The 19,286-nt window shown below is 39.5% G+C and overlaps 1 protein-coding gene and 1 pseudogene across 5 annotated transcripts in view; both read left to right on the forward strand.

The window, feature by feature from the left end:
* Trpm (transient receptor potential cation channel, subfamily M) overlaps nt 1-6,358 on the forward strand; it is a 246,533-nt gene extending 240,175 nt beyond the window's left edge. For 4 of the 5 annotated variants that reach the window (XM_071660310.1, XM_071660312.1, XM_071660314.1 and 1 more), the window contains one exon: nt 1,716-3,585. In XM_071660310.1, coding sequence (XP_071516411.1) covers nt 1,716-3,452 — 1,737 coding nt within the window. In that variant the 3' untranslated portion in view covers nt 3,453-3,585. Of the gene's footprint in view, nt 1-1,715 lie in introns of all 5 variants that reach the window. The other variant, XM_071660313.1, reaches the window with a different exon arrangement.
* A 7,278-nt stretch (nt 6,359-13,636) lies between these two features.
* Nucleotides 13,637-14,486, forward strand: LOC139747708 (stromal cell-derived factor 2-like protein 1 pseudogene; annotated as a pseudogene).
* The last annotated feature ends 4,800 nt before the right edge of the window (nt 14,487-19,286 follow it).

A 19,286-nucleotide genomic window follows, 5' to 3' on the forward strand; every position in this document is an offset into this window, starting at 1 on the left:
GATCATAGGGTGGGGGAGGGGGCGAAAATTCTGGGAGCCTTGAAGAATGTGTGGAAGTCGAGAACATTGTCTCGGAAAGCAAAAATGGGTATGTTTGAAGGAATAGTGGTTCCAACAATGTTGTATGGTTGCGAGGCGTGGGCTATGGATAGAGTTGTGCACAGGAGGATGGATGTGCTGGAAATGAGATGTTTGAGGACAATGTGTGGTGTGAGGTGGTTTGATCGAGTAAGTAACGTATGGGTAAGAGAGATGTGTGGAAATAAAAAGAGCGTGGTTGAGAGAGCAGAAGAGGGTGTTTTGAAATGGTTTGGGCACATGGAGAGAATGAATGAGGAAAGATTGACCAAGAGGATATATGTGTTGGAGGTGGAGGGAACGAGGAGAAGAGGGAGACCAAATTGGAGGTGGAAGGATGGAGTGAAAAAGATTTTGTGTGATCGTGGCCTGAACATGCAGGAGGGTGAAAGGAGGGCAAGGAATAGAGTGAATTGGAGCGATGTGGTATACCGGGGTTGACGTGCTGTCAGTGGATTGAATCAGGGCATGTGAAGCGTCTGGGGTAAACCATGGAAAGCTGTGTAGGTATGTATATTTGCGTGTGTGGACGTATCTATATACATGTGTATGGGGGTGGGTTGGGCCATTTCTTTCGTCTGTTTCCTTGCGCTACCTCGTAAATGCGGGAGACAGCGACAAAGCAAAAAAAAAAAAAAAAAAAAAGTTGGTTGTGAATGGATGTAAGGCATTGACCTTAGACGTAAATGTAAAGAAGGTGGATGTGTTGGAAATGAAATGTCTGAGGACTATATGTCACATGAGGAGGGTTAATTGAATAAGAATTGGCTGGGTAAGAGAGAGGTGTGGTAGTCACTGTGGTATGTATTTGAGAGTTGAAGAGTGTGTGCTCAAATAGGTTGGACATATGGAGAGGATTGGTGAGGAAAGGTTGACTAAGAGGAATACATGTCAGAAGTGGAGGGAACAAGGAAAAGTGGGAAACCAAGTAGGTGTAAGGATGGAGTAAAAGATGCTATGAAGGTTGGGACTTAACTATGCAGGAGAGTGTGAGACATGCAGTGGATAGAGCAAATTGGAGCAGTGTGGTATACAAAAAAGATATGATAGGCTGTCAGTGAGTTGAACCAGGGCATATGAAGCAGTCTGGGGAAACCACAGGAAAGTTTGTTGGGCCTGGTTTTGGATAGAGGGCTCTTATTATGGTGCATTATATGGCTAGATAGTGGATGTGAGCAAATGAGGCCATTTCTTCATGTTTCCTCGCTACCTTGCTAGTGTGGGAAATGTGAAACATATATGAAAGAATTATTCTACCTTGTTTCATGTGGATAACATTGCTTCCTCAGGTTGGCTGTTTCACATTAATAACAAAATAGGATGTATGTAGATTCTTGCTGAGTCACTGTAAGTCATCATTACCCTGGTAGCAAGTATTTGAGTTTTATATTAATTCAATTATATTTGAGTTTCCTGCACAACTTGAAAATATTCACTTCTTGAATGATTGAATAAGCGTTTACTCATTTTTTTCACATTATTTATCATTATACTTCATTTATTTGATATATTTATGTCTGTTTCCTTTTGATTTGAGGCAATTATGATCTTTTTTGGAAATGAAGTGATGAGATTTTTTCAGGTTATCTGAGACGGTGTTTGTGCACTTATTTTTTATTGACATTTTTTCATTACAGGAGCGTGTACGTGTCATGGCTGAACGAACTGAGGGACTGATGCAAAGAATCGAGGATATGCATGGAAAATTTATTGCAGCAATGACATCAGTTAATAACCTTGATTTTCATGTAAAGCGATTAGAAGAGACCGTAGATCAGATTAAATGTAGTTATGCTGTTGTTCACCGATTCATGCTTAGTCATGTTGGACAAAGAAGATCAAGTTCCCCTTGTTCAGGCTCTGGTACCCCAAGGTCTGATGGAGGTACATCACGATCTGTTTCTCAGACTAGTCTTCATCAGCTCTTAGAAGAAACTGAGCAGCGAATGCACCGCAGACATGCCCATGAGGCAGATGCAAGTGATAAGGAAATGAGTGACACCACTGATGCAGAACATGAAGTAGGTCATAAGCATAATAAATCTGCACATAATGTAATAAGTTTTGAAGAAATTGTGAAGTCATCAAGTCCAGCTGGTACAGTTGAAGGCTTTAAATTGGACTGCATGAATACTGTAAATGCCAGGAAACCTAAAGCAAATAACCATCATTCAAAGCCTAGATTAGACTCAGAATCTGGAAGTTCTTTAGGTCGTGCATCCCGAGAACGTAAGCTTTCTGGGGGAAGGAAAAGTAGCATTCGTAAATCTACCAAGAAAAATGATGATGTTGCAAAGGCTCTAAGCCCCTCTAGAGTGTGCTTCAGGGATTTAGATAATGGTGATGATTCTGATTCAGGAGATGGGGACACAGGGGTTAATAAGTTAAGTGCAGAAGAAGAAATGCATATCAGATATGTCAGATCCTTGTCAGCTCCTGATGAAACTGCTGCACTTTACTCACCACCTAAATATGAAAGGAGCCTGTCTACCTCATCAAGCCGGCCTAGAATTCAAGTGATTCCTCCATCATCGCCTCCACCAATTTTCACTTTTACTAGTGAATACACAAGTTTGGCAGATGAGCTAGAAACTGTTTGTATGTCTAGGTTATCTCCACCCTCTTCTCCTCACTTGCATTATCCTAGTGGTGTTGTCCCAAAATTACAGCGACACCACTGCCCTGAATCTGCTGGTATATCTATCACGATCAGTTCTAACCCTCTGCGTGATGCAGAAGAGGCTGATTATCAGCTGATGGAAGGCTTGATCCAGCGAAGAATGCATAGAGATTCAGAAAATTTAGCTGTTTCTCTAGAGGATCTTTGCTCTGTGAAAACAGATATGTCTGACACTGAGGATGGGGCAACCCCATTAAGTGCTCGAAAAGATTCAGTAAGTACCCGAAGAGATTCGAAAGTAGTAGCACTTCTGCGAAAACGACATAGCACAACCAGTATTGATAACAACCCATCTGAACTATTGTCTGTACCTGGGTCTATTCAATTAACTTCATCACAAACCGTCTCTCCAACTCTTCATTCATCTCCACTATGTGGCAAAGGTATCCGGCTAACTTCTTCCCAGCCAGGCAGCCCAAACACTCGTCGGTCTTCCTTACGTGGGGATGTACACATTCACTGGGCTTCCTCAGGTGCTATACCACCATTTGGGGGATGGCTTACACCAAGGTCTTCTCCACGTCCACGATCACCACTGTTTGTACAGCCTGAGGTCTCAGCTGCTCTTGAGACCTCCAATGAATTTGCCTCACACTCCAGAGACCCACAGCCAAGTATGGCAACACTTCAAGTACCTGTTATTAGTGAAACAGAGGCTAGGCCAAAAGACACTATCACAGAAACTGAGTGTTGACCTATTGTTAATGCTCTGAATAATAATTGTGGGCACATAGCAAACTTAACAAATTAGTACTGTACTTAGGGAAGGTGATTGAAAAAGATTGTGCAATATAGATATCATTTATAGTAAAGGTATTGACTTTTTTAATTAAATGTTAAGGTCTTTTCATATGAATTAGGGATTTTTTTTACAAATCACATTTTATTTTTATTGTTATTAAATTATTCAGTAAATTTACATGGAAGACATACTAAGATATGTAACTGTATGGTTAATGAAAATTAACTATAGAATTATAAGATACAGGAGGGGTGGTTGTGAATGTGGCCACATGTAGAAACTAGGATTTCTCCTAAGTATCGCGAAAAAGCTGTGAATACCATCTAAGACTTGTTAGCTAGATGGATATAAATCCCAGAGTTAATTTACAATGCCTGACAGCACTAACAGTACTTAATAAGCCTCTTAGGTTTGAACTAGATAGTCAGAATGCGATATCTTATTTTGGTTGGTTAGCTAGGACCTGTCACTCTATACAGTAGGTAGAGTTGTTTGTGTATTTGCATGTCCAAGAATATTTCCCACATTTTTTTCTCCTTTCCGACTCTATCTTGAAATGAGTGAATGGAATTTCGGTCCTTACAAACCCCTAATGCGGTTTATAATGATTTCTTGAAAATGTAATGGAAGCAATTCACATCAGTCAATAGCAGAGTATTCATCATTCAAGGCTAATGAAGCTTTTGTGTAACTAGACTTATAAAGAGATGGAGCTTGGTAGTCAGTTCATGCAATATTTAGTTTATTTTGTGAAGTTCACATTGATATAACTATTAAGAAATTGTTTCCTATCCAGAGAACAAGTAAGATATTAGCTAATGCAGACCCCAATTTTTGTACTGATTTGGTGTTTATTTATGGCAGCTTCTGAGTTTTAATCATATAAGAATGTGTCATCCTAGCTTTGATGTATTTAGAGCCTTCTGTGCAATGAGATCAAGAGTAACAGCATCTTTGTAAAAAGGATACCACTTACTCAGGATTAGAAAATATTGTATGCATAGAAGATAATTAGAAATTCAAGAGACTTAAGTGTCTACTGGATGTTACCTTTCCATTGAAGTTGTTCTCTTCTCTAGCCTTATAAATTTCAGCACATTTTGGAATGTTTAAAGAATTAAGAGCCATTTACACATCAAGATCCCTTCAAAGCAGCACGCCTTAGACAGTAAACCTTGGTCCAACAATTAGACATTTAAATCTTGGTATATTACCGCCACTTAAAGCCAGTTACTCCTAGCATCAATCCTCACTTTTGTTTTCTTGTGCTTTGCTTGAAGATATGAGGTTTCTTTTGAAATTAAACAATTCAAAATTACTTCAGATAGTTGTTAAATATCTTCAGAATATGAGTTAGTTGTTCTTATCACATGAACCCTATAAAATATACTTTATTTATACTCCATAATGGGGAAAGGGACCCACAAGGGAAAGCATGTAATGTCCTTTTACCATGGTTTGCTATTGGTAATTTAGCCTCGTAGATATTTCTGTGAGCTGTTTAGAGTTGAAGATAATGTGGCATTTTATGCATGCCTCTTGTAAGTAAAGAAAAATTTGGTCCTTTTAGTTGTGGGTGGAAATGTTCAGAATGTACAGCACACACAGTTATGACTCTACTGAATCATATGCCACATGTAGTAATGTCTGAAAGGGTTGAAAAACTTGTTTATAGTCATCATGTATGTTCTTTGATGACCATAAAACTTAATCTAGAAACTTATGAGGTTTTGATGAATGATTATCAAGACTGCTAATACCAATTACATGCATGTCCATCAATTATTGACCTCGTTTTGTTTTTTTCTAGCAGTAGTTTTTCAAAATTATATGTGCTGAAATTTTTTTTTGTTACTGTGTGTTTGAATGATATAACTCACTTTCCCTTCACCCAGTGTGCAGCATTCTCATTCAGATGCAGGTACACCACCAAATTTCCAGCAACTGATGGTTCAGCACCTCCTTTAATTTGGACAGAATTATGTGGGGGAACTTGAAATTACCGCGGCCACCAGACCGCCACAAATGGCATTGTGTGTAGGGCACACTTATTTACATTATTTATACTGCACTTGTTGGTGGTGATACCGCATTTCTGTGAGATCCTTAGCTTATTTTGCTTAAATTTAACCCTAGCTATGGTTTCTAAGACATATGAGAGTGTCAGTCATGGTGTCAAACATAAACGGCAGTCCATATCGATCCAAGATGAAGTAGAACTGTTGAAAAAAATGGACCATGGTGTTTCGGTGTGTAAGCTGTGTAACATCTACAGTATTGATTCATCAACTGTTTATGATATAAAGAAGCAAAGGGAGAAAATATTGAAATTCTATGCAGACAGCAAGTCCAAGAAGCAAATGATGATTAGAAAAACTATGAAAGATGGTAAGAGCACTGAGCACGATTGAGTGATGATGGAATAGTTTCGACAGCGTCAGAGTGATAGAGTGGACTTGTCAGGTGGCATGATAATGGACCAGGCTAAGTTGTTCCATAAAGAACTTAAATTACAACATGAGCGTGACTATAGTGACTAGCAGTTCATGGTATACTTTAGACACATGGGAGATGTATAATTAGTAGGTTAGAGGTGTATTGATGAATTATTATTACAGGACCATGGTTGGTCTGGCAAAATGGTTAATCCAGCAAGGCTTTGGAACCAAGAGTGCCGGAAAATTGGTGGTGTACCTGTACTACTATTCACCACACATACACACACACACACACACACACACACACAGATAATGAGGGGAGTCAAAAATTCCATTTAGTGGAGGGGATTCAAGAGATACAAAATACAGAAGAAAGAAGGTAAAGCTGTTAAAAATCAAATAAAGTCTGATGGTCATTTCTGTTGTATTTCATTATTATACTTGATCACTATTTCCAACATCAGCAAGGTAGTGCCAGGAAAAAGACGAAAAATGACTCATCCACTCATATACACATTTATTTATATTTTGTTTTATTATACTTTGTCGCTGTCTCCCGTGTTAGCGAGGTAGCGCAAGGAAACAGACGAAAGAATGACCCAACCCACCCACATACACATGTATATACATACACGTCCACACACGCACATATACATACCTATACAATTCAACATATCATATACGTATCCATATATATATACATACACAGACATATACATATATACACATGTACATAATTCGTGCTTGCTGCCTTTATTCATTCCCATCGCCACCCTGCCACACATGAAATGACACTCCTTCCCTCCGCACGCACGCAAGGTAGCGCTAGAAAAAGACAACAAAGGCCACATTCATTCGCACTCAGTCTCTAGCTGTCATATATAATGCACCGAAACCACAGCTCCCTTTCCACATCCAGGCCACACACAACTTTTCATGGTTTACCCCAGATGCTTCACATGCCCTGGTTCAATCAATTGACAGCACGTCGACCCCGGTATACCACATCGTTCCAATTCACTCTTCATTCCAATGCACGCCTTTCACCCTTCTGTATGTTCAAGCCTGATCGCTCAAAAATCTTTTTCACTCCATCCTTCCACCTCCAATTTGGTCTCCCACTTCTCCTTTTGCGACAAAGCAAAATAGTAATAATAATAATAATAGTAATTGGGGTGTCTAGATGTGTGTGGATGTAACCAAGATGAGAAAAAAGGAGAGATAGGTAGTAGGTTTGAGGAAAGGAACCTGGATGTTTTGGCTCTGAGTGAAACGAAGCTCAAGGGTAAGGGGGAAGAGTGGTTTGGTGTCTTGGGAGTAAAGTCAGGGGTTAGTGAGAGGACAAGAGCAAGGGATGGAGTAGCACTACTCCTGAAACAGGAGTGGTGGGAGTATATGACAGTGTAAGAAAGTAAACTCTAGATTGATATTGGTAAAACTGAAAGTGGATGGAGAGAGATGGGTGATTATTGGTGCATATGCACCTGGGCATGAGAAGAAAGATCATGAGAGGCAAGTGTTTTGGGAGCAGCTGAGTGAGTGTGTTAGTAGTTTTGATGCACGAGACCAGGTCATAGTGATGGGTGATTTGAATGCAAAGGTGGGAATTATGGCAGTTGAGGGAATAATTGGAGTACATGGGGTGTTCAGTGTTGTAAAGGGAAATGGTAGATTTATGTGCTGAAAAAGGACTGGTGATTGGGTATACCTGGTTTAAAAAGAGAGATATACATAAGTATATGTATGTAAGTAGGAGAGATGGCCAGAGAGCATTATTGGATTACGTCTTAATTGATAGGCGTGCGAAAGAGAGACTTTTGGATGTTAATGCGCTGAGCGGTGCAACTGGAGGGATGTCTGATCATTATCTTGTGGAGGTGAAGGTGAAGATTTGTAGAGGTTTTCAGAAAAGAAGAGAGAATGTTGGGGTGAAAAGAGTGGTGGGAGTAAGTGAGCTTGGGAAGGAGACTTGTGTGAGGAAGTACCAGGAGAGACTGAGTACAGAACGGAAAAAGGTGAGAACAAAGGACGTAAGGGGAGTGGGGGATGAATGGGATGTATTTAGGGAAGCAGTGATGGCTTGCACAAAAGATGCTTGTGGCTTGAGAAGCGTGGGTGGTGGGCAGATTAGAAAGGATAGTGAGTGGTGGGATGAAGAAGGAAGATTATTAGTGAAAGAGAAGAGAGAGGCATTTCGACCATTTTTGCAGGGAAATAATGCAAATGAGTGGGAGATGTATGAAAGAAAGAGACAGGAGGTCAAGAGAAAGGTGTAAGAGGTGAAAAAGAGGGCAAATGAGAGTTGGGGTGAGAGAGTATCATTAAATTTTAGGGAGAATAAAAAGATGTTTTGGAAGGAGGTAAATAAAGTGCGTAAGACAAGGGAACAAATGGGAACTTCAGTGAAGGGGGCTAATTGGGAGGTGATAACAAGTAGTGGTGATGTGAGAAGGAGATGGAGTGAGTATTTTGAAGGTTTGTTGAATGTGTTTGATGATACAGTGGGAGATATAGGGTGTTTTGGTAGAGGTGGTGTGCAAAGTGAGAAGGTTAGGGAAAATGATTTAGTAAACAGAGAAGAGGTAATAAAAGCTTTGCAGAAGATGAAAGCCGGCAAGGCAGCGGGTTTGGATGGTATTGCAGTGGAATTTATTAAAAAAGGGGGTGACTGTATTGTTGACTGGTTAGGAAGGTTATTTAATGTATGCATGACTCATGGTGAGGTGCCTGAGGATTGGCGGAATGGTTGCATAGTGCCATTGTACAAAGGCAAAGGGGATTAAAGTGAGTGCTCAAATTACAGAGGTATAAGTTTGTTGAGTATTCCTGGGAAATTATATGGAAGGGTATTGATTGAGAGGGTGAAGGCATGTACAGAGTATCAGATTGGGGATAAAGATGCTCAGTGGAAGGTATTAAGAATATATGGTGTGGGAGGCAAGTTGTTAGAAGCAGTGAAAAGTTTTTATCGAGGATGTAAGGCATGTGTAAGTGTAGGAAGAGAGGAAAGTGATTGTTTCTCAGTGAATGTAGGTTTGCGGCAGTGGTGTGTGATGTCTCTATGGTTGTTTAATTTGTTTATGGATGGGGTTGTTAAGGAGGTGAATGCAAGAGTTTTGGAAAGAGGGGCAAGTATGCAGTCTGTTGTGGATGAGAGAGCTTAGGAAGTGAGTCAGTTGCTGTTCGCTGATGATACAGCGCTGGTGGCCGATTCGTGTGAGAAACTGCAGAAGCTGGTGACTGAGTTTGGTAAAGTGTGTGAAAGAAGAAAGCTGAGAGTAAATGTGAATAAGAGCAAGGTTATTCGGTACAGTAGGGTTGGGGGACAAATCAATTGGGAGGTAAGTTTGAATGGAGAAAAACTGGAGGAAGTTAAGTGTTTTAGATATCTGAGAGTGGATTTGGCAGAGGATGGAACCATGGAAGCGGAAGTGAATCATAGGGTGGAGGAGGTGAAAGTTCTGGGAGCCTTGAAGAATGTGTGGAAGTCGAGAACATTATCTCGGAAAGCAAAAATGGGAATGTTTGAAGGAATAGTGGTTCCAACAATGTTGTATGGTTGCGAGGCGTGGGCTATGGATAGAGTTGTGCACAGGAGGATGGATGTGCTGGAAATGAGATGTTTGAGGACAATGTGTGGTGTGAGGTGGTTTGATCGAGTGAGTAACGTAAGGGTAAGAGAGATGTGTGGAAATAAAAAGAGCGTGGTTGAGAGAGCAGAAGAGGGTGTTTTGAAGTGGTTTGGGCACATGGAGAGGATGAGTGAGGAAAGATTGACCAAGAGGATATATGTGTCGGAGGTGGAGGGAGCAAGGAGAAGAGGGAGACCAAATTGGAGGTGGAAAGATGGAGTGAAAAAGATTTTGTGTGATCGGGGCCTGAACATGCAGGAGGGTGAAAGGAGGGCAAGGAATAGAGTGAATTGGAGCGATGTGGTATACCGGGGTTGACGTGCTGTCAGTGGATTGAATCAAGGCATGTGAAGCGTGGGGTAAACCATGGAAAGCTGTGTAGGTATGTATATTTGCGTGTGTGGACGTATGTATATACATGTGTATGGGGGGGGGTTGGGCCATTTCTTTCGTCTGTTTCCTTGCACTACCTTGCAAACGCGGGAGACAGCGACAAAGTATAAAAAAAAAAAAAATATATATATATATATATATATATATATATATATATATATATATATATATATATATATATACCCTAGTCTGAGCCAAGTACCAGTTATATCAACCAATCCCATGGTTTGGATGAACAGCTGGTTTGAATGTAGACTTTCTGCCACTACTGAAATTTGAACCTATGCAGTTGACCCTGGGTAGTCCATGAATGTTTCACAGTCAGGAACGTTAAGTGCTACACCACAGAGGTGGAGCAGTTAAAGTGTTTGTTTAGGATGTTGAAGCATATAATTTATTTTCTTGTACAAACCTGGTGCCAGTTTGTGTTCTGAGAGCATTTAGTTTGTGTGTTGCTTTTGTGCTGATGTTTTTTATGTGGGCAGTGAATTTCATGTGTATGAAGTCTGTGACGCTTTGAATGGTATGTTTTGCTCAGTGAGAAAAATTGTCCCTACAATGTGACCGGAGCTAGATTTGTGCCTCTATGTTCAAAAGAGTGATTGAAAACTTCTGTGGAGATGCAGACATTCTCTTTTGGATGACCCAGTGGCCCAGTTGTGTAATGGAGTGCTGGATATTTGACATTGCTACTGTGGTAGCAGGATGTTGTGATGTAACCATGAGGTTGTCTGTATGTGAGAGGATGTTTGTGTTGAGGTGTAAAGGATGTAATGAGAGGTCGTGCAGGAAGAGACTGAGGAGAGTTGGAAAAAGAAAATCTTCTTGGGGTCCCCTAATGTAGAGTTTAAAGAATTTTAGAGGTGAAGCCATTGTAAGTGACTCTGACATGGTAGCCAGCCATGAAACTGGCCAACCACTTTTTGTCATTGTTGTGGAGGGTGATGTCTAGTATCTTTTGTGTCAGGGATAGCGTCAAATGCTTTGTTGATGTTTATTGCCACCAGTATTGTGCAGAATGGAGGCTGTGATTAGCTGAAATCATCTAGGATTTGTCATGCAAGGTGTGTCATATAGTAGTGAAGTGGTTGGGTCTCAAGCCATGCTTTGCAGGCAAGAGTGAAATATTTTGCCTGATTCTGTTGTGGATCAGTTTTTCATGGAGTTCGGATACTAAAGACTAGATATTATACAGAACAGTATGAGGAGGGAGGACTTCTGGAAGTTTTGGAGGGTTTTAGGACTGGTATTATGTTTGTAATTTTCCAGATGTTTCCAGGAATTTTGTTCTCTAACCAGGAGTGGTTAAAGGTATCTGTAAGTGCTTGGATTGTAACTAGGAAAAGTGTTTTATGCAAAAGTTTGATCCATTTTTAAGGTCTATTGTAAGAGAACTTTAAGGTTGTAATTGCATTACTTGTATTAGTGGAAATGGGTGAATATTTCTGAATAGATTTTTTTTCTTGACTCTCTTGTTTAGGTGTAAGGTTGATATGTGGCTGATTTTTGGGTAATGGCTATTGAGTATGTTTGTGTCTTTACTGTAAGAAAGGATATCATTGGAATGAGTCAGAAGTCCATTATGATTAGGGGCTGGATTGGTGCAATAGATGAGGATCTTGAATGTATACTAATGTTGGTTGCTGTGGGTTTTGATTAATTGTGTTGAGAAAGAAGTGCCAATTTACTCCATAAGGAGTTTTATCAGGTGATTCCTCCTTAGCAGATATTCTACGGTTATTGTTTAATTTGCCAAGATGTAGTAAACTTTTTTGTAACTTACTGTACCGAGTTGCATTGTTATGACTGTCTAGTTGAAAGAGGTTCTGTTTGATAAACATACATCAACAGAATAATAAGCCAAAGGGTTATATTCCAATAAAAGAAATATCTCTACCTAGAAAATACTATCACATGGTATTAATTATGATAGCAGCTCCATCAGCAAGCCAGTGCAGCTTGATGTGATATACAGTGTTTAAGTGAAAGTTGATACATCCATGGTAAAGGACCTGAGGAAAAACTTATGTGCAGTAATATTTTGTTGCTTTAATTGATGTAAAACTTTAATCTTAAAATTACTGTACCTTGTAAACTTCAGAATCTTAACATAGGTGGGTCATTTAATGAGTGCACTGCCATGGGTTAAGTTTTGATAAATTGAAATAAAATAATTTAGCAATTACATGCTAATAAATGTACATATAATGCTTTCGTACTATTGGTATTGTTAGATCTTGATTGGTCTTTTCCTCACTATTGTATAATTTTATATATTAAAACCTATAAGTTTTGTTTTTTCTGAATACTTTGATTTGATAATTATGTTCCTTTACTCATAATATACAGGTATGTGGCCTGTTTATTACTTGTGAACAACTCTTCCATAATCAAAACAAAGAGACAAGCAATAAAACATTGTTAACTAATTTTAGGTGTCATTTGTTGGCATATTTTCAGAAATGCTACTGTTGAACAAACAATAAAGTAAATGACTTGTGATTGGTCATTAGTCTTCATGATAAAATGACCATGACTACGTTTAGCTTATCTAAGTCTTTTCTCGCATTCTTTGATCTGCTTGAAATATATTGTCATGACATGTAAATAAATACATTTATTGAAGAATATCATTGGTTGATTGTTGTTCATTTTAAATTACAGTTGTGTAACTTTGGTTGTGGACATATTTTGCACATGTGCACCCAACATAAAACTATCTTTACACTTTTGTTAGACAATATGACACAACAGGTGAAGGATTTTGATATATGTTTGAGAATCTTGCCTCACAGTAGTAGTCCTGCATTCCTTACATATATTTCAAAATATGCATGAAACAAGTACACAGAGTAAAATATACTATTTTCAGACTTAAAATGTATCTCATTCATTTTTAAATTTGAGAGTAATTACTGTACAGAGCAACTACCATAATTATTAAGAACTTGTCTTACATTCATGATCATCAACCCTACAAAGAAAACAGGAGTCATAGAGTCCATTTTGAAATCCATCAGACCTTTCCGTAAAGATAATTTTATTTGTTGGATATACATATGCTACATCCTATTACAAATAAATAAAATAGTTTTTTATCATTATTGTTGAAATATACATATGTAGATTATATAAATGTGCTTTTTCAAAAATAGTGCTCAAAGTATCTTAGTGTTGTACTATAATCATTTTATATTATGTAGTAATACCTTTGTGAAAAAATGTCACCAGAAAAAGTTTACATGTGGAAAAATGCATTGTACCTGGTATATAAGCTTTACTTGCCTCTTAACCTTTACTTGCCAATTTAAGCCCATGTATTTGCTTGATCTTGTGGAGCCAAAACATCAGCCACAGCTTTCATTGGGTACTAACCCAGCATAAGTTGGAAGCCAAAGAAGTTAGTTAAAACATAAGTGTAGACTACTTCACTTACATGCATGCAGTGGAAGTGAGTTCAGTGTGGTATTCCTTTGTAGGCCTGGAAAAGGGCTCCCTGGGTCCCAAACGGGGTGGTTCTTGAATCCTGATCATAAATCAATGTTCATAATTTGGAAGATGTAAAGAAATGCATAAAATTAGAGGAAATACCTAAATGTGACTGTAATAATGTACTAAATATTGTATTCTACAGTAAATAAAGTTAGTCAAACATCATATTAGCAACGATAAATAAAGGTGCACTTCGTCAGTTCATACGAGTAATTGATTTTATGTCGGACTAAGAATTAAGTATTGTTTCTTTAAGATTGCTTCTAAGTGTGGATGTTCATAGGTCAGACTCTTGTAAGATAGGGACCCCTGTATATATGTGTATTTTTATTATTATTATTTATAAACTGTACAATGCATATTACAAGGTTCTTCTTCACTCCCATTATGTGAAATATGGTTCTGGTTCAGGGCAGCAATTGGTTACAGGGACACCACAGCAAGAAGACTGCAACTCAAAATGGTTTATGAAGGGCATAGCAAAGAAATCATGCAAATGTGGGGAACTCGTTGCTTGTGAACAAACCATTTGCCTGGAGCACCTACCAACAAGGAAGAATCTGCATTCACACCTCTTTTTGTCACCTCTGTCAGACAAACAGAGATGGCTGCTTATAGGGAAGAAGGTGAATGAGATTCTAGGATGAATGGATGGTCATCTGTGATGGTGAAGAATGGGGCCATCACCAGAACATCATGATTTGACATGTTGACACAGATGTGTACCTTGGTGTAATTGGGTAACAGTATGGTTGCCTATCCATGGAGAGAATGAGGTTGTAGGGTTAGCATGACCAGGAGTACAAGCTAAATGGCAGACCATGGAAGGGGTCTTCATCAATCTATCAGATATCTCAGAAGATAGTAGAAAATACCATGATCCATCAGAACTCTGATATTATTTCTTTCATAGTGTACCTAATGAGAAATGTGCCAGTAGCTACATGTTTATAGCCTTTTCTTATATTGACACCATTCTTATGAAAGACATATAAGTCAGGACTTTGTTATATATGTGAAAGTGAAACATCTTTGTGTTGTTAAATAGTGCGTTGTGAAAAATTAATACATTGTAAAGTTTATGGTGTTTTTACCTTTGAAGTTACTTAGAATATGTTTTCTTTGGTTCAAAGTGCAAAATATTACTTTTTTTTCCTCCAAATGGACAAAACAAGTCATCAGTACTATTTGGTTTTACATGCAAAATTTCCAAAATTTAAAGAGCATGCAGTCAAATATTGTTTGAATTTTGGAAAAACTTGGGCTTTCGATGCCTAAACTTTGTCCATGTACACTCGTGTAAATGCTATTAAATAATTCCGTTTATCTTTGATTAGTTGCAAATCTTTTTGTATATCAAACATTGCTCTACTTGTCATTTCTTTCTGCCTCACTAACATGGACTAATGGCATTCTGTCCACACCATACAATCTCTCCTTGTCATGTGTAACACTTGACTCATGCAGCTCATTCTTTGTTCTAGTTTTTTCTTAAGGTGAGCATATCTCCCACTCACATATGTATACTTGTGTATAGCTCTCTTTTTAAACCAGGTACTCCCAATCACCAGTCTTTTTTCAACACACAACTCCACGAGATCTTCATTTCCATTTACAACACTGAATACCCCATATGCACCAATTATACCCTCAACTGCCACATTACTTACCTTCCCATTGCAGTTAAATCACCCATCATTTATACCCAGTCTTGAACACCAAAACTGCTGACACTAACTCAACTGCTTCCAAAACACTTGCCTCTCATGAGCTTTCTTCTCATGACCAGGTGCATAAGCACCGATAATCACCCATCTCTCGCTACATACAAATCCATCTGTTTTTCTAAGTATCTCTCACATATATTCTTCAAAGCAAACACCTGATCCACACATCCAATACCACTTTTGAAACCACACTGCTCTTCCCCAGTCTGATGCTCTGTACATGCCTTTACCTCTCAATCAATACCCTCCCATATAATTTCCCAGGAATACTCAACAAATGTATGCCTCTGTAGTTTGAACACTCACCTTTATCCCCTTTGCCTTTGTACAATGGCACTATGCATGCATATCCTTACCAACCAAGTAACATAGTCACCTCCTTTTTTAATAAATTCCACTGCAATACCATCCAAACCCATCGCCCTGCCAGCTTTCATCTTCCGCAAAGCTTTCACTCCCTCTCCTCTGTTTATCAAACCATTCTCCCAGACCCTCTCACTTTGCACACCAGTCCGACCAAAACACCCTATATCTGCCACTCTATCATCAGACACATTGAACAAACCTTCAAAATACTCACTCCATCTCATTCTCACTTCATCACTACTTGTTATAACCTCCAACTTGCCCCCTTCACTGATGTTCCCATTTGTTCTCTTGTCTTACACACATTATCTACCTCTTTCCAAAACATCTTTTTATTTTCTTTTTTATCATACTTAGTTGCTGTCTCCCACGTTAGCAAGGTAGCACAAGGAAACAGACGAAAGAATGGCCCAACCCACCCACATACACATCCATATACATAAACGCCCACACTTGCACATATACATACCTAAACATTTCAACTTACACATACATGTACATACACAGACTTTTCTTTCTTTTAAACTATTCGCCATTTCCCGCATTAGCGAGGTAGTGTTAAGAACAGAGGACTGGGCCTTTTTTGGAATATCCTCACCTGGCCCCCTCTGTTCCTTCTTTTGGAAAATTAAACATGAACATATTCATACTTCCTGCCTTCATCGATTCCCGTCGCCACCCCTCCACACATAAAACAGCAACCCCCCTCCCCTCGTGCACACGCGAGGTAACTCTAGGAAAAGACAACAAAGGCCCCATTCATTTACACTCAGTCTCTAGCTGTCATGTGTAATGCACCAAAACCACAGCTCCCTTTCCACATCCAGGCCCCACAAAACTTTCCATGGTTTACCCCAGACGCTTCACATGCCCTGGTTCAATCCATTGACAGTACATCGATCTCAGTATACCACATCATTCCAATTCACTCTATTCCTTGCATGCCTTTCAGGCCTCGATCGCTCAAAATCTTTTTCACTCCATCCTTCCACCTCCAATTTGGTCTCCCACTTCTCCTCGTTTCCTCGGCTCCTCGTATCTGACACATACATCCTCTTTGTCTATCTTTCCTCACTCATTCTTTCCATGTGGCCAAACCATTTCAATACACCCTCTTCTGCTCTCTCAACCACACTCTTTTTATTACCACACATCTCTTTAGCCCTTTCATTACTTAATTGATCAAACCACCTCACACCACATATTGTCCTAAAACATTTCATTTCCAACACATCCACCCTCCTCCACACAGCCTTATCTATAGCCCATGCCTCGCAATCATATAACATTGTTGGAACCACTATTCCTTCAAACATACCCTTTTTGCTCCGAGATAAAATTCTTGCCTTCCACACATTCTTCAACGTTCTCAGAACCTTCACCCCCTCCCCCACCCTGTGACTCACTTCCTCTCGCATGGTTCCATCCGCAGCTAAATCCACTCCCAGATATCTAAAACACTTCACTTCCTCCAGTTTTTCTCCATTCAAACTCACCTCCCAATTGACTTGACCCTCAACCCTACTGTACCTAATAACCTTGCTCTTATTCACATTTACTCTTAACTTTCTTCTTTCACACACTTTACCAAACTTAGTCACCAACTTCTGCAGTTTCTCACCCAAATCAGCCACCAGCGCTGTATCATCAACAAACAACAACTGACTCACTTCCCAAGCCATCTCATCCACAACAGACTGCATATTTGCCCCTCTCTCCAAAACTCGTGCATTCACCTCCCTAAAAACCCCATCCATAAACAAATTAAACAACCATGAAGACATCATGCACCCCTGCCACAAACCGACATTCACTGGGAACCAATCACTTCCTCTCTTCGTACTCTTATGCATGCCTTACATTCTTGATAAAAACTTTTCACTGCTTCTAGCAACTTATCTCCCACACCATATACTCTTGATATCTTCCACAAAGCACCTCAATCAACTCTATCGTATGCCTTCTCCAGATCCATAAATCCTACATACAAATCCATCTGTTTTTCTAAGTACTTCTCACATATCTTCAAAGTAAACACCTGATCCACACATCCTCAACCACTTTTGAAACCACACTGCTCTTCCCCAATCTTATACTTTGTACATGCCTTTACCCTCAGTCAATACCCTCCCATATAACTTCCCAGGAATACTCAACAAACTCATACCTTTGTAATTTGGACACTGACCTTTATCCCCTTTGCCTTTGTACAATGGCACTATGCATGTATTCCACCAATCCTACGGCACTTCACCATGCACCATACATACATTGAATATCCTTACCAACCAGTCAACAACACAGTCATCCCTTTTTTCTAATAAATTCCACTGTAATACCATCCAAACCCGCCACTTTGCCGGCTTTGATCTTCTGCAATGCTTTCACTACCTCTTCTCTGTTCACCAAATCATTCTTCCTGATCCTCTCACTTCACACACCACCTCGATCAAAACACTCTATATCTGCCACTCTATCATCAAACACTTTCAACAAACCTTCAAAATGCTCACTCCATCTCCTTACTTCACCACTAGTTGTTATTACCTCACCATTAGCCCCCATCACTGATGTTCCCATTTGTCCTCTTGGCTTACGCACTTTATTTACATTCTTCCAAAACATCTTTTTATTCTCCCTAAAATTTAATGATACTCTCTCACCCCAACTCTCATTTGTCCTCTTTTTCACCTCTTGCAAGTTTCTCTTGACTCCTGCCTCTTTCTTATTTACATCTCCCAATCATTCGCACTACTTGTCTGCAGAAATTGTCCAAATGCCTCTCTCTTCTCTTTCACTAACAATCTTACTTCTTCATTCCACCACTCACTACCCTTTCTAATCTGCCCACCTCCCACCTTTCTCATGCCATAAGCATCCCTTGCACAAGCCATCTCTGCTTCCCTAAATACATCTAATTCCTCCCCCACTCCCCTTACGTCAATTGCTCTCACCTTTTTCCACTCTGCATTCATTCTCTCCTGGTACTCAATCTACAAGCTCTTCACCATTTCCATTTACAACACTGAACACCCCATATACACAAATTATACCCTCAACTGCCACATTACTCACTTTTGCATTCAAATCATCATCACTATAACCCGGTCTCGTGCATCAAAGCTGCTAAGACTCACTCAGCTGCTCCCAAGACACTTGCCTCTCATGACCAGGTGCATAGGCACCAGTAATCACCCATCTCTCTCATCCACTTTCAGTTTTAACCATATCAATCTAGAGTTTACTTTCTTACACTCTATCACATACTCCCACAACTCCTGCTTCAGTAGTGCTACTCCTTCCTTTGCTCTTGTCCTCTCACCAACCTCTGACTTTACTCCCAAGACATACCCAAACCACTCTTCCCCTTTACCCTTGAGCTTCGTTTCACTCAGAGCCAAAACATCCAGGTTCCTCTCCTGAAACATACTACTTATCTCATCTTTGTTACATCCACACACATTTAGACACCACAATCTGAGCCTTCGAGGAGGATGAGCACTTCCTGCATGACTCCTTCTGTTTTCCCTTTCAGAAAGTTAAAATACAAGGAGGGGAGGGTTTCTAGCCCCCCACTCGTCCCCTTTAGTCACCTTCTAATACACACAGGGAATACGTGGGAAGTATTCTTTCTCCCCTATCACCAGGGATATATTTTTATTCTCCCTAGAATTAAATGATACTCTTGCCCTAACTCTCATTTACCCTCTTTTTCACCTCTTGCACCTCCTAGTCCAT

This window comes from Panulirus ornatus, chromosome 69, assembly GCF_036320965.1.
Source record: "Panulirus ornatus isolate Po-2019 chromosome 69, ASM3632096v1, whole genome shotgun sequence".
Classification (NCBI taxonomy): Eukaryota; Metazoa; Arthropoda; class Malacostraca; order Decapoda; family Palinuridae; genus Panulirus; species Panulirus ornatus.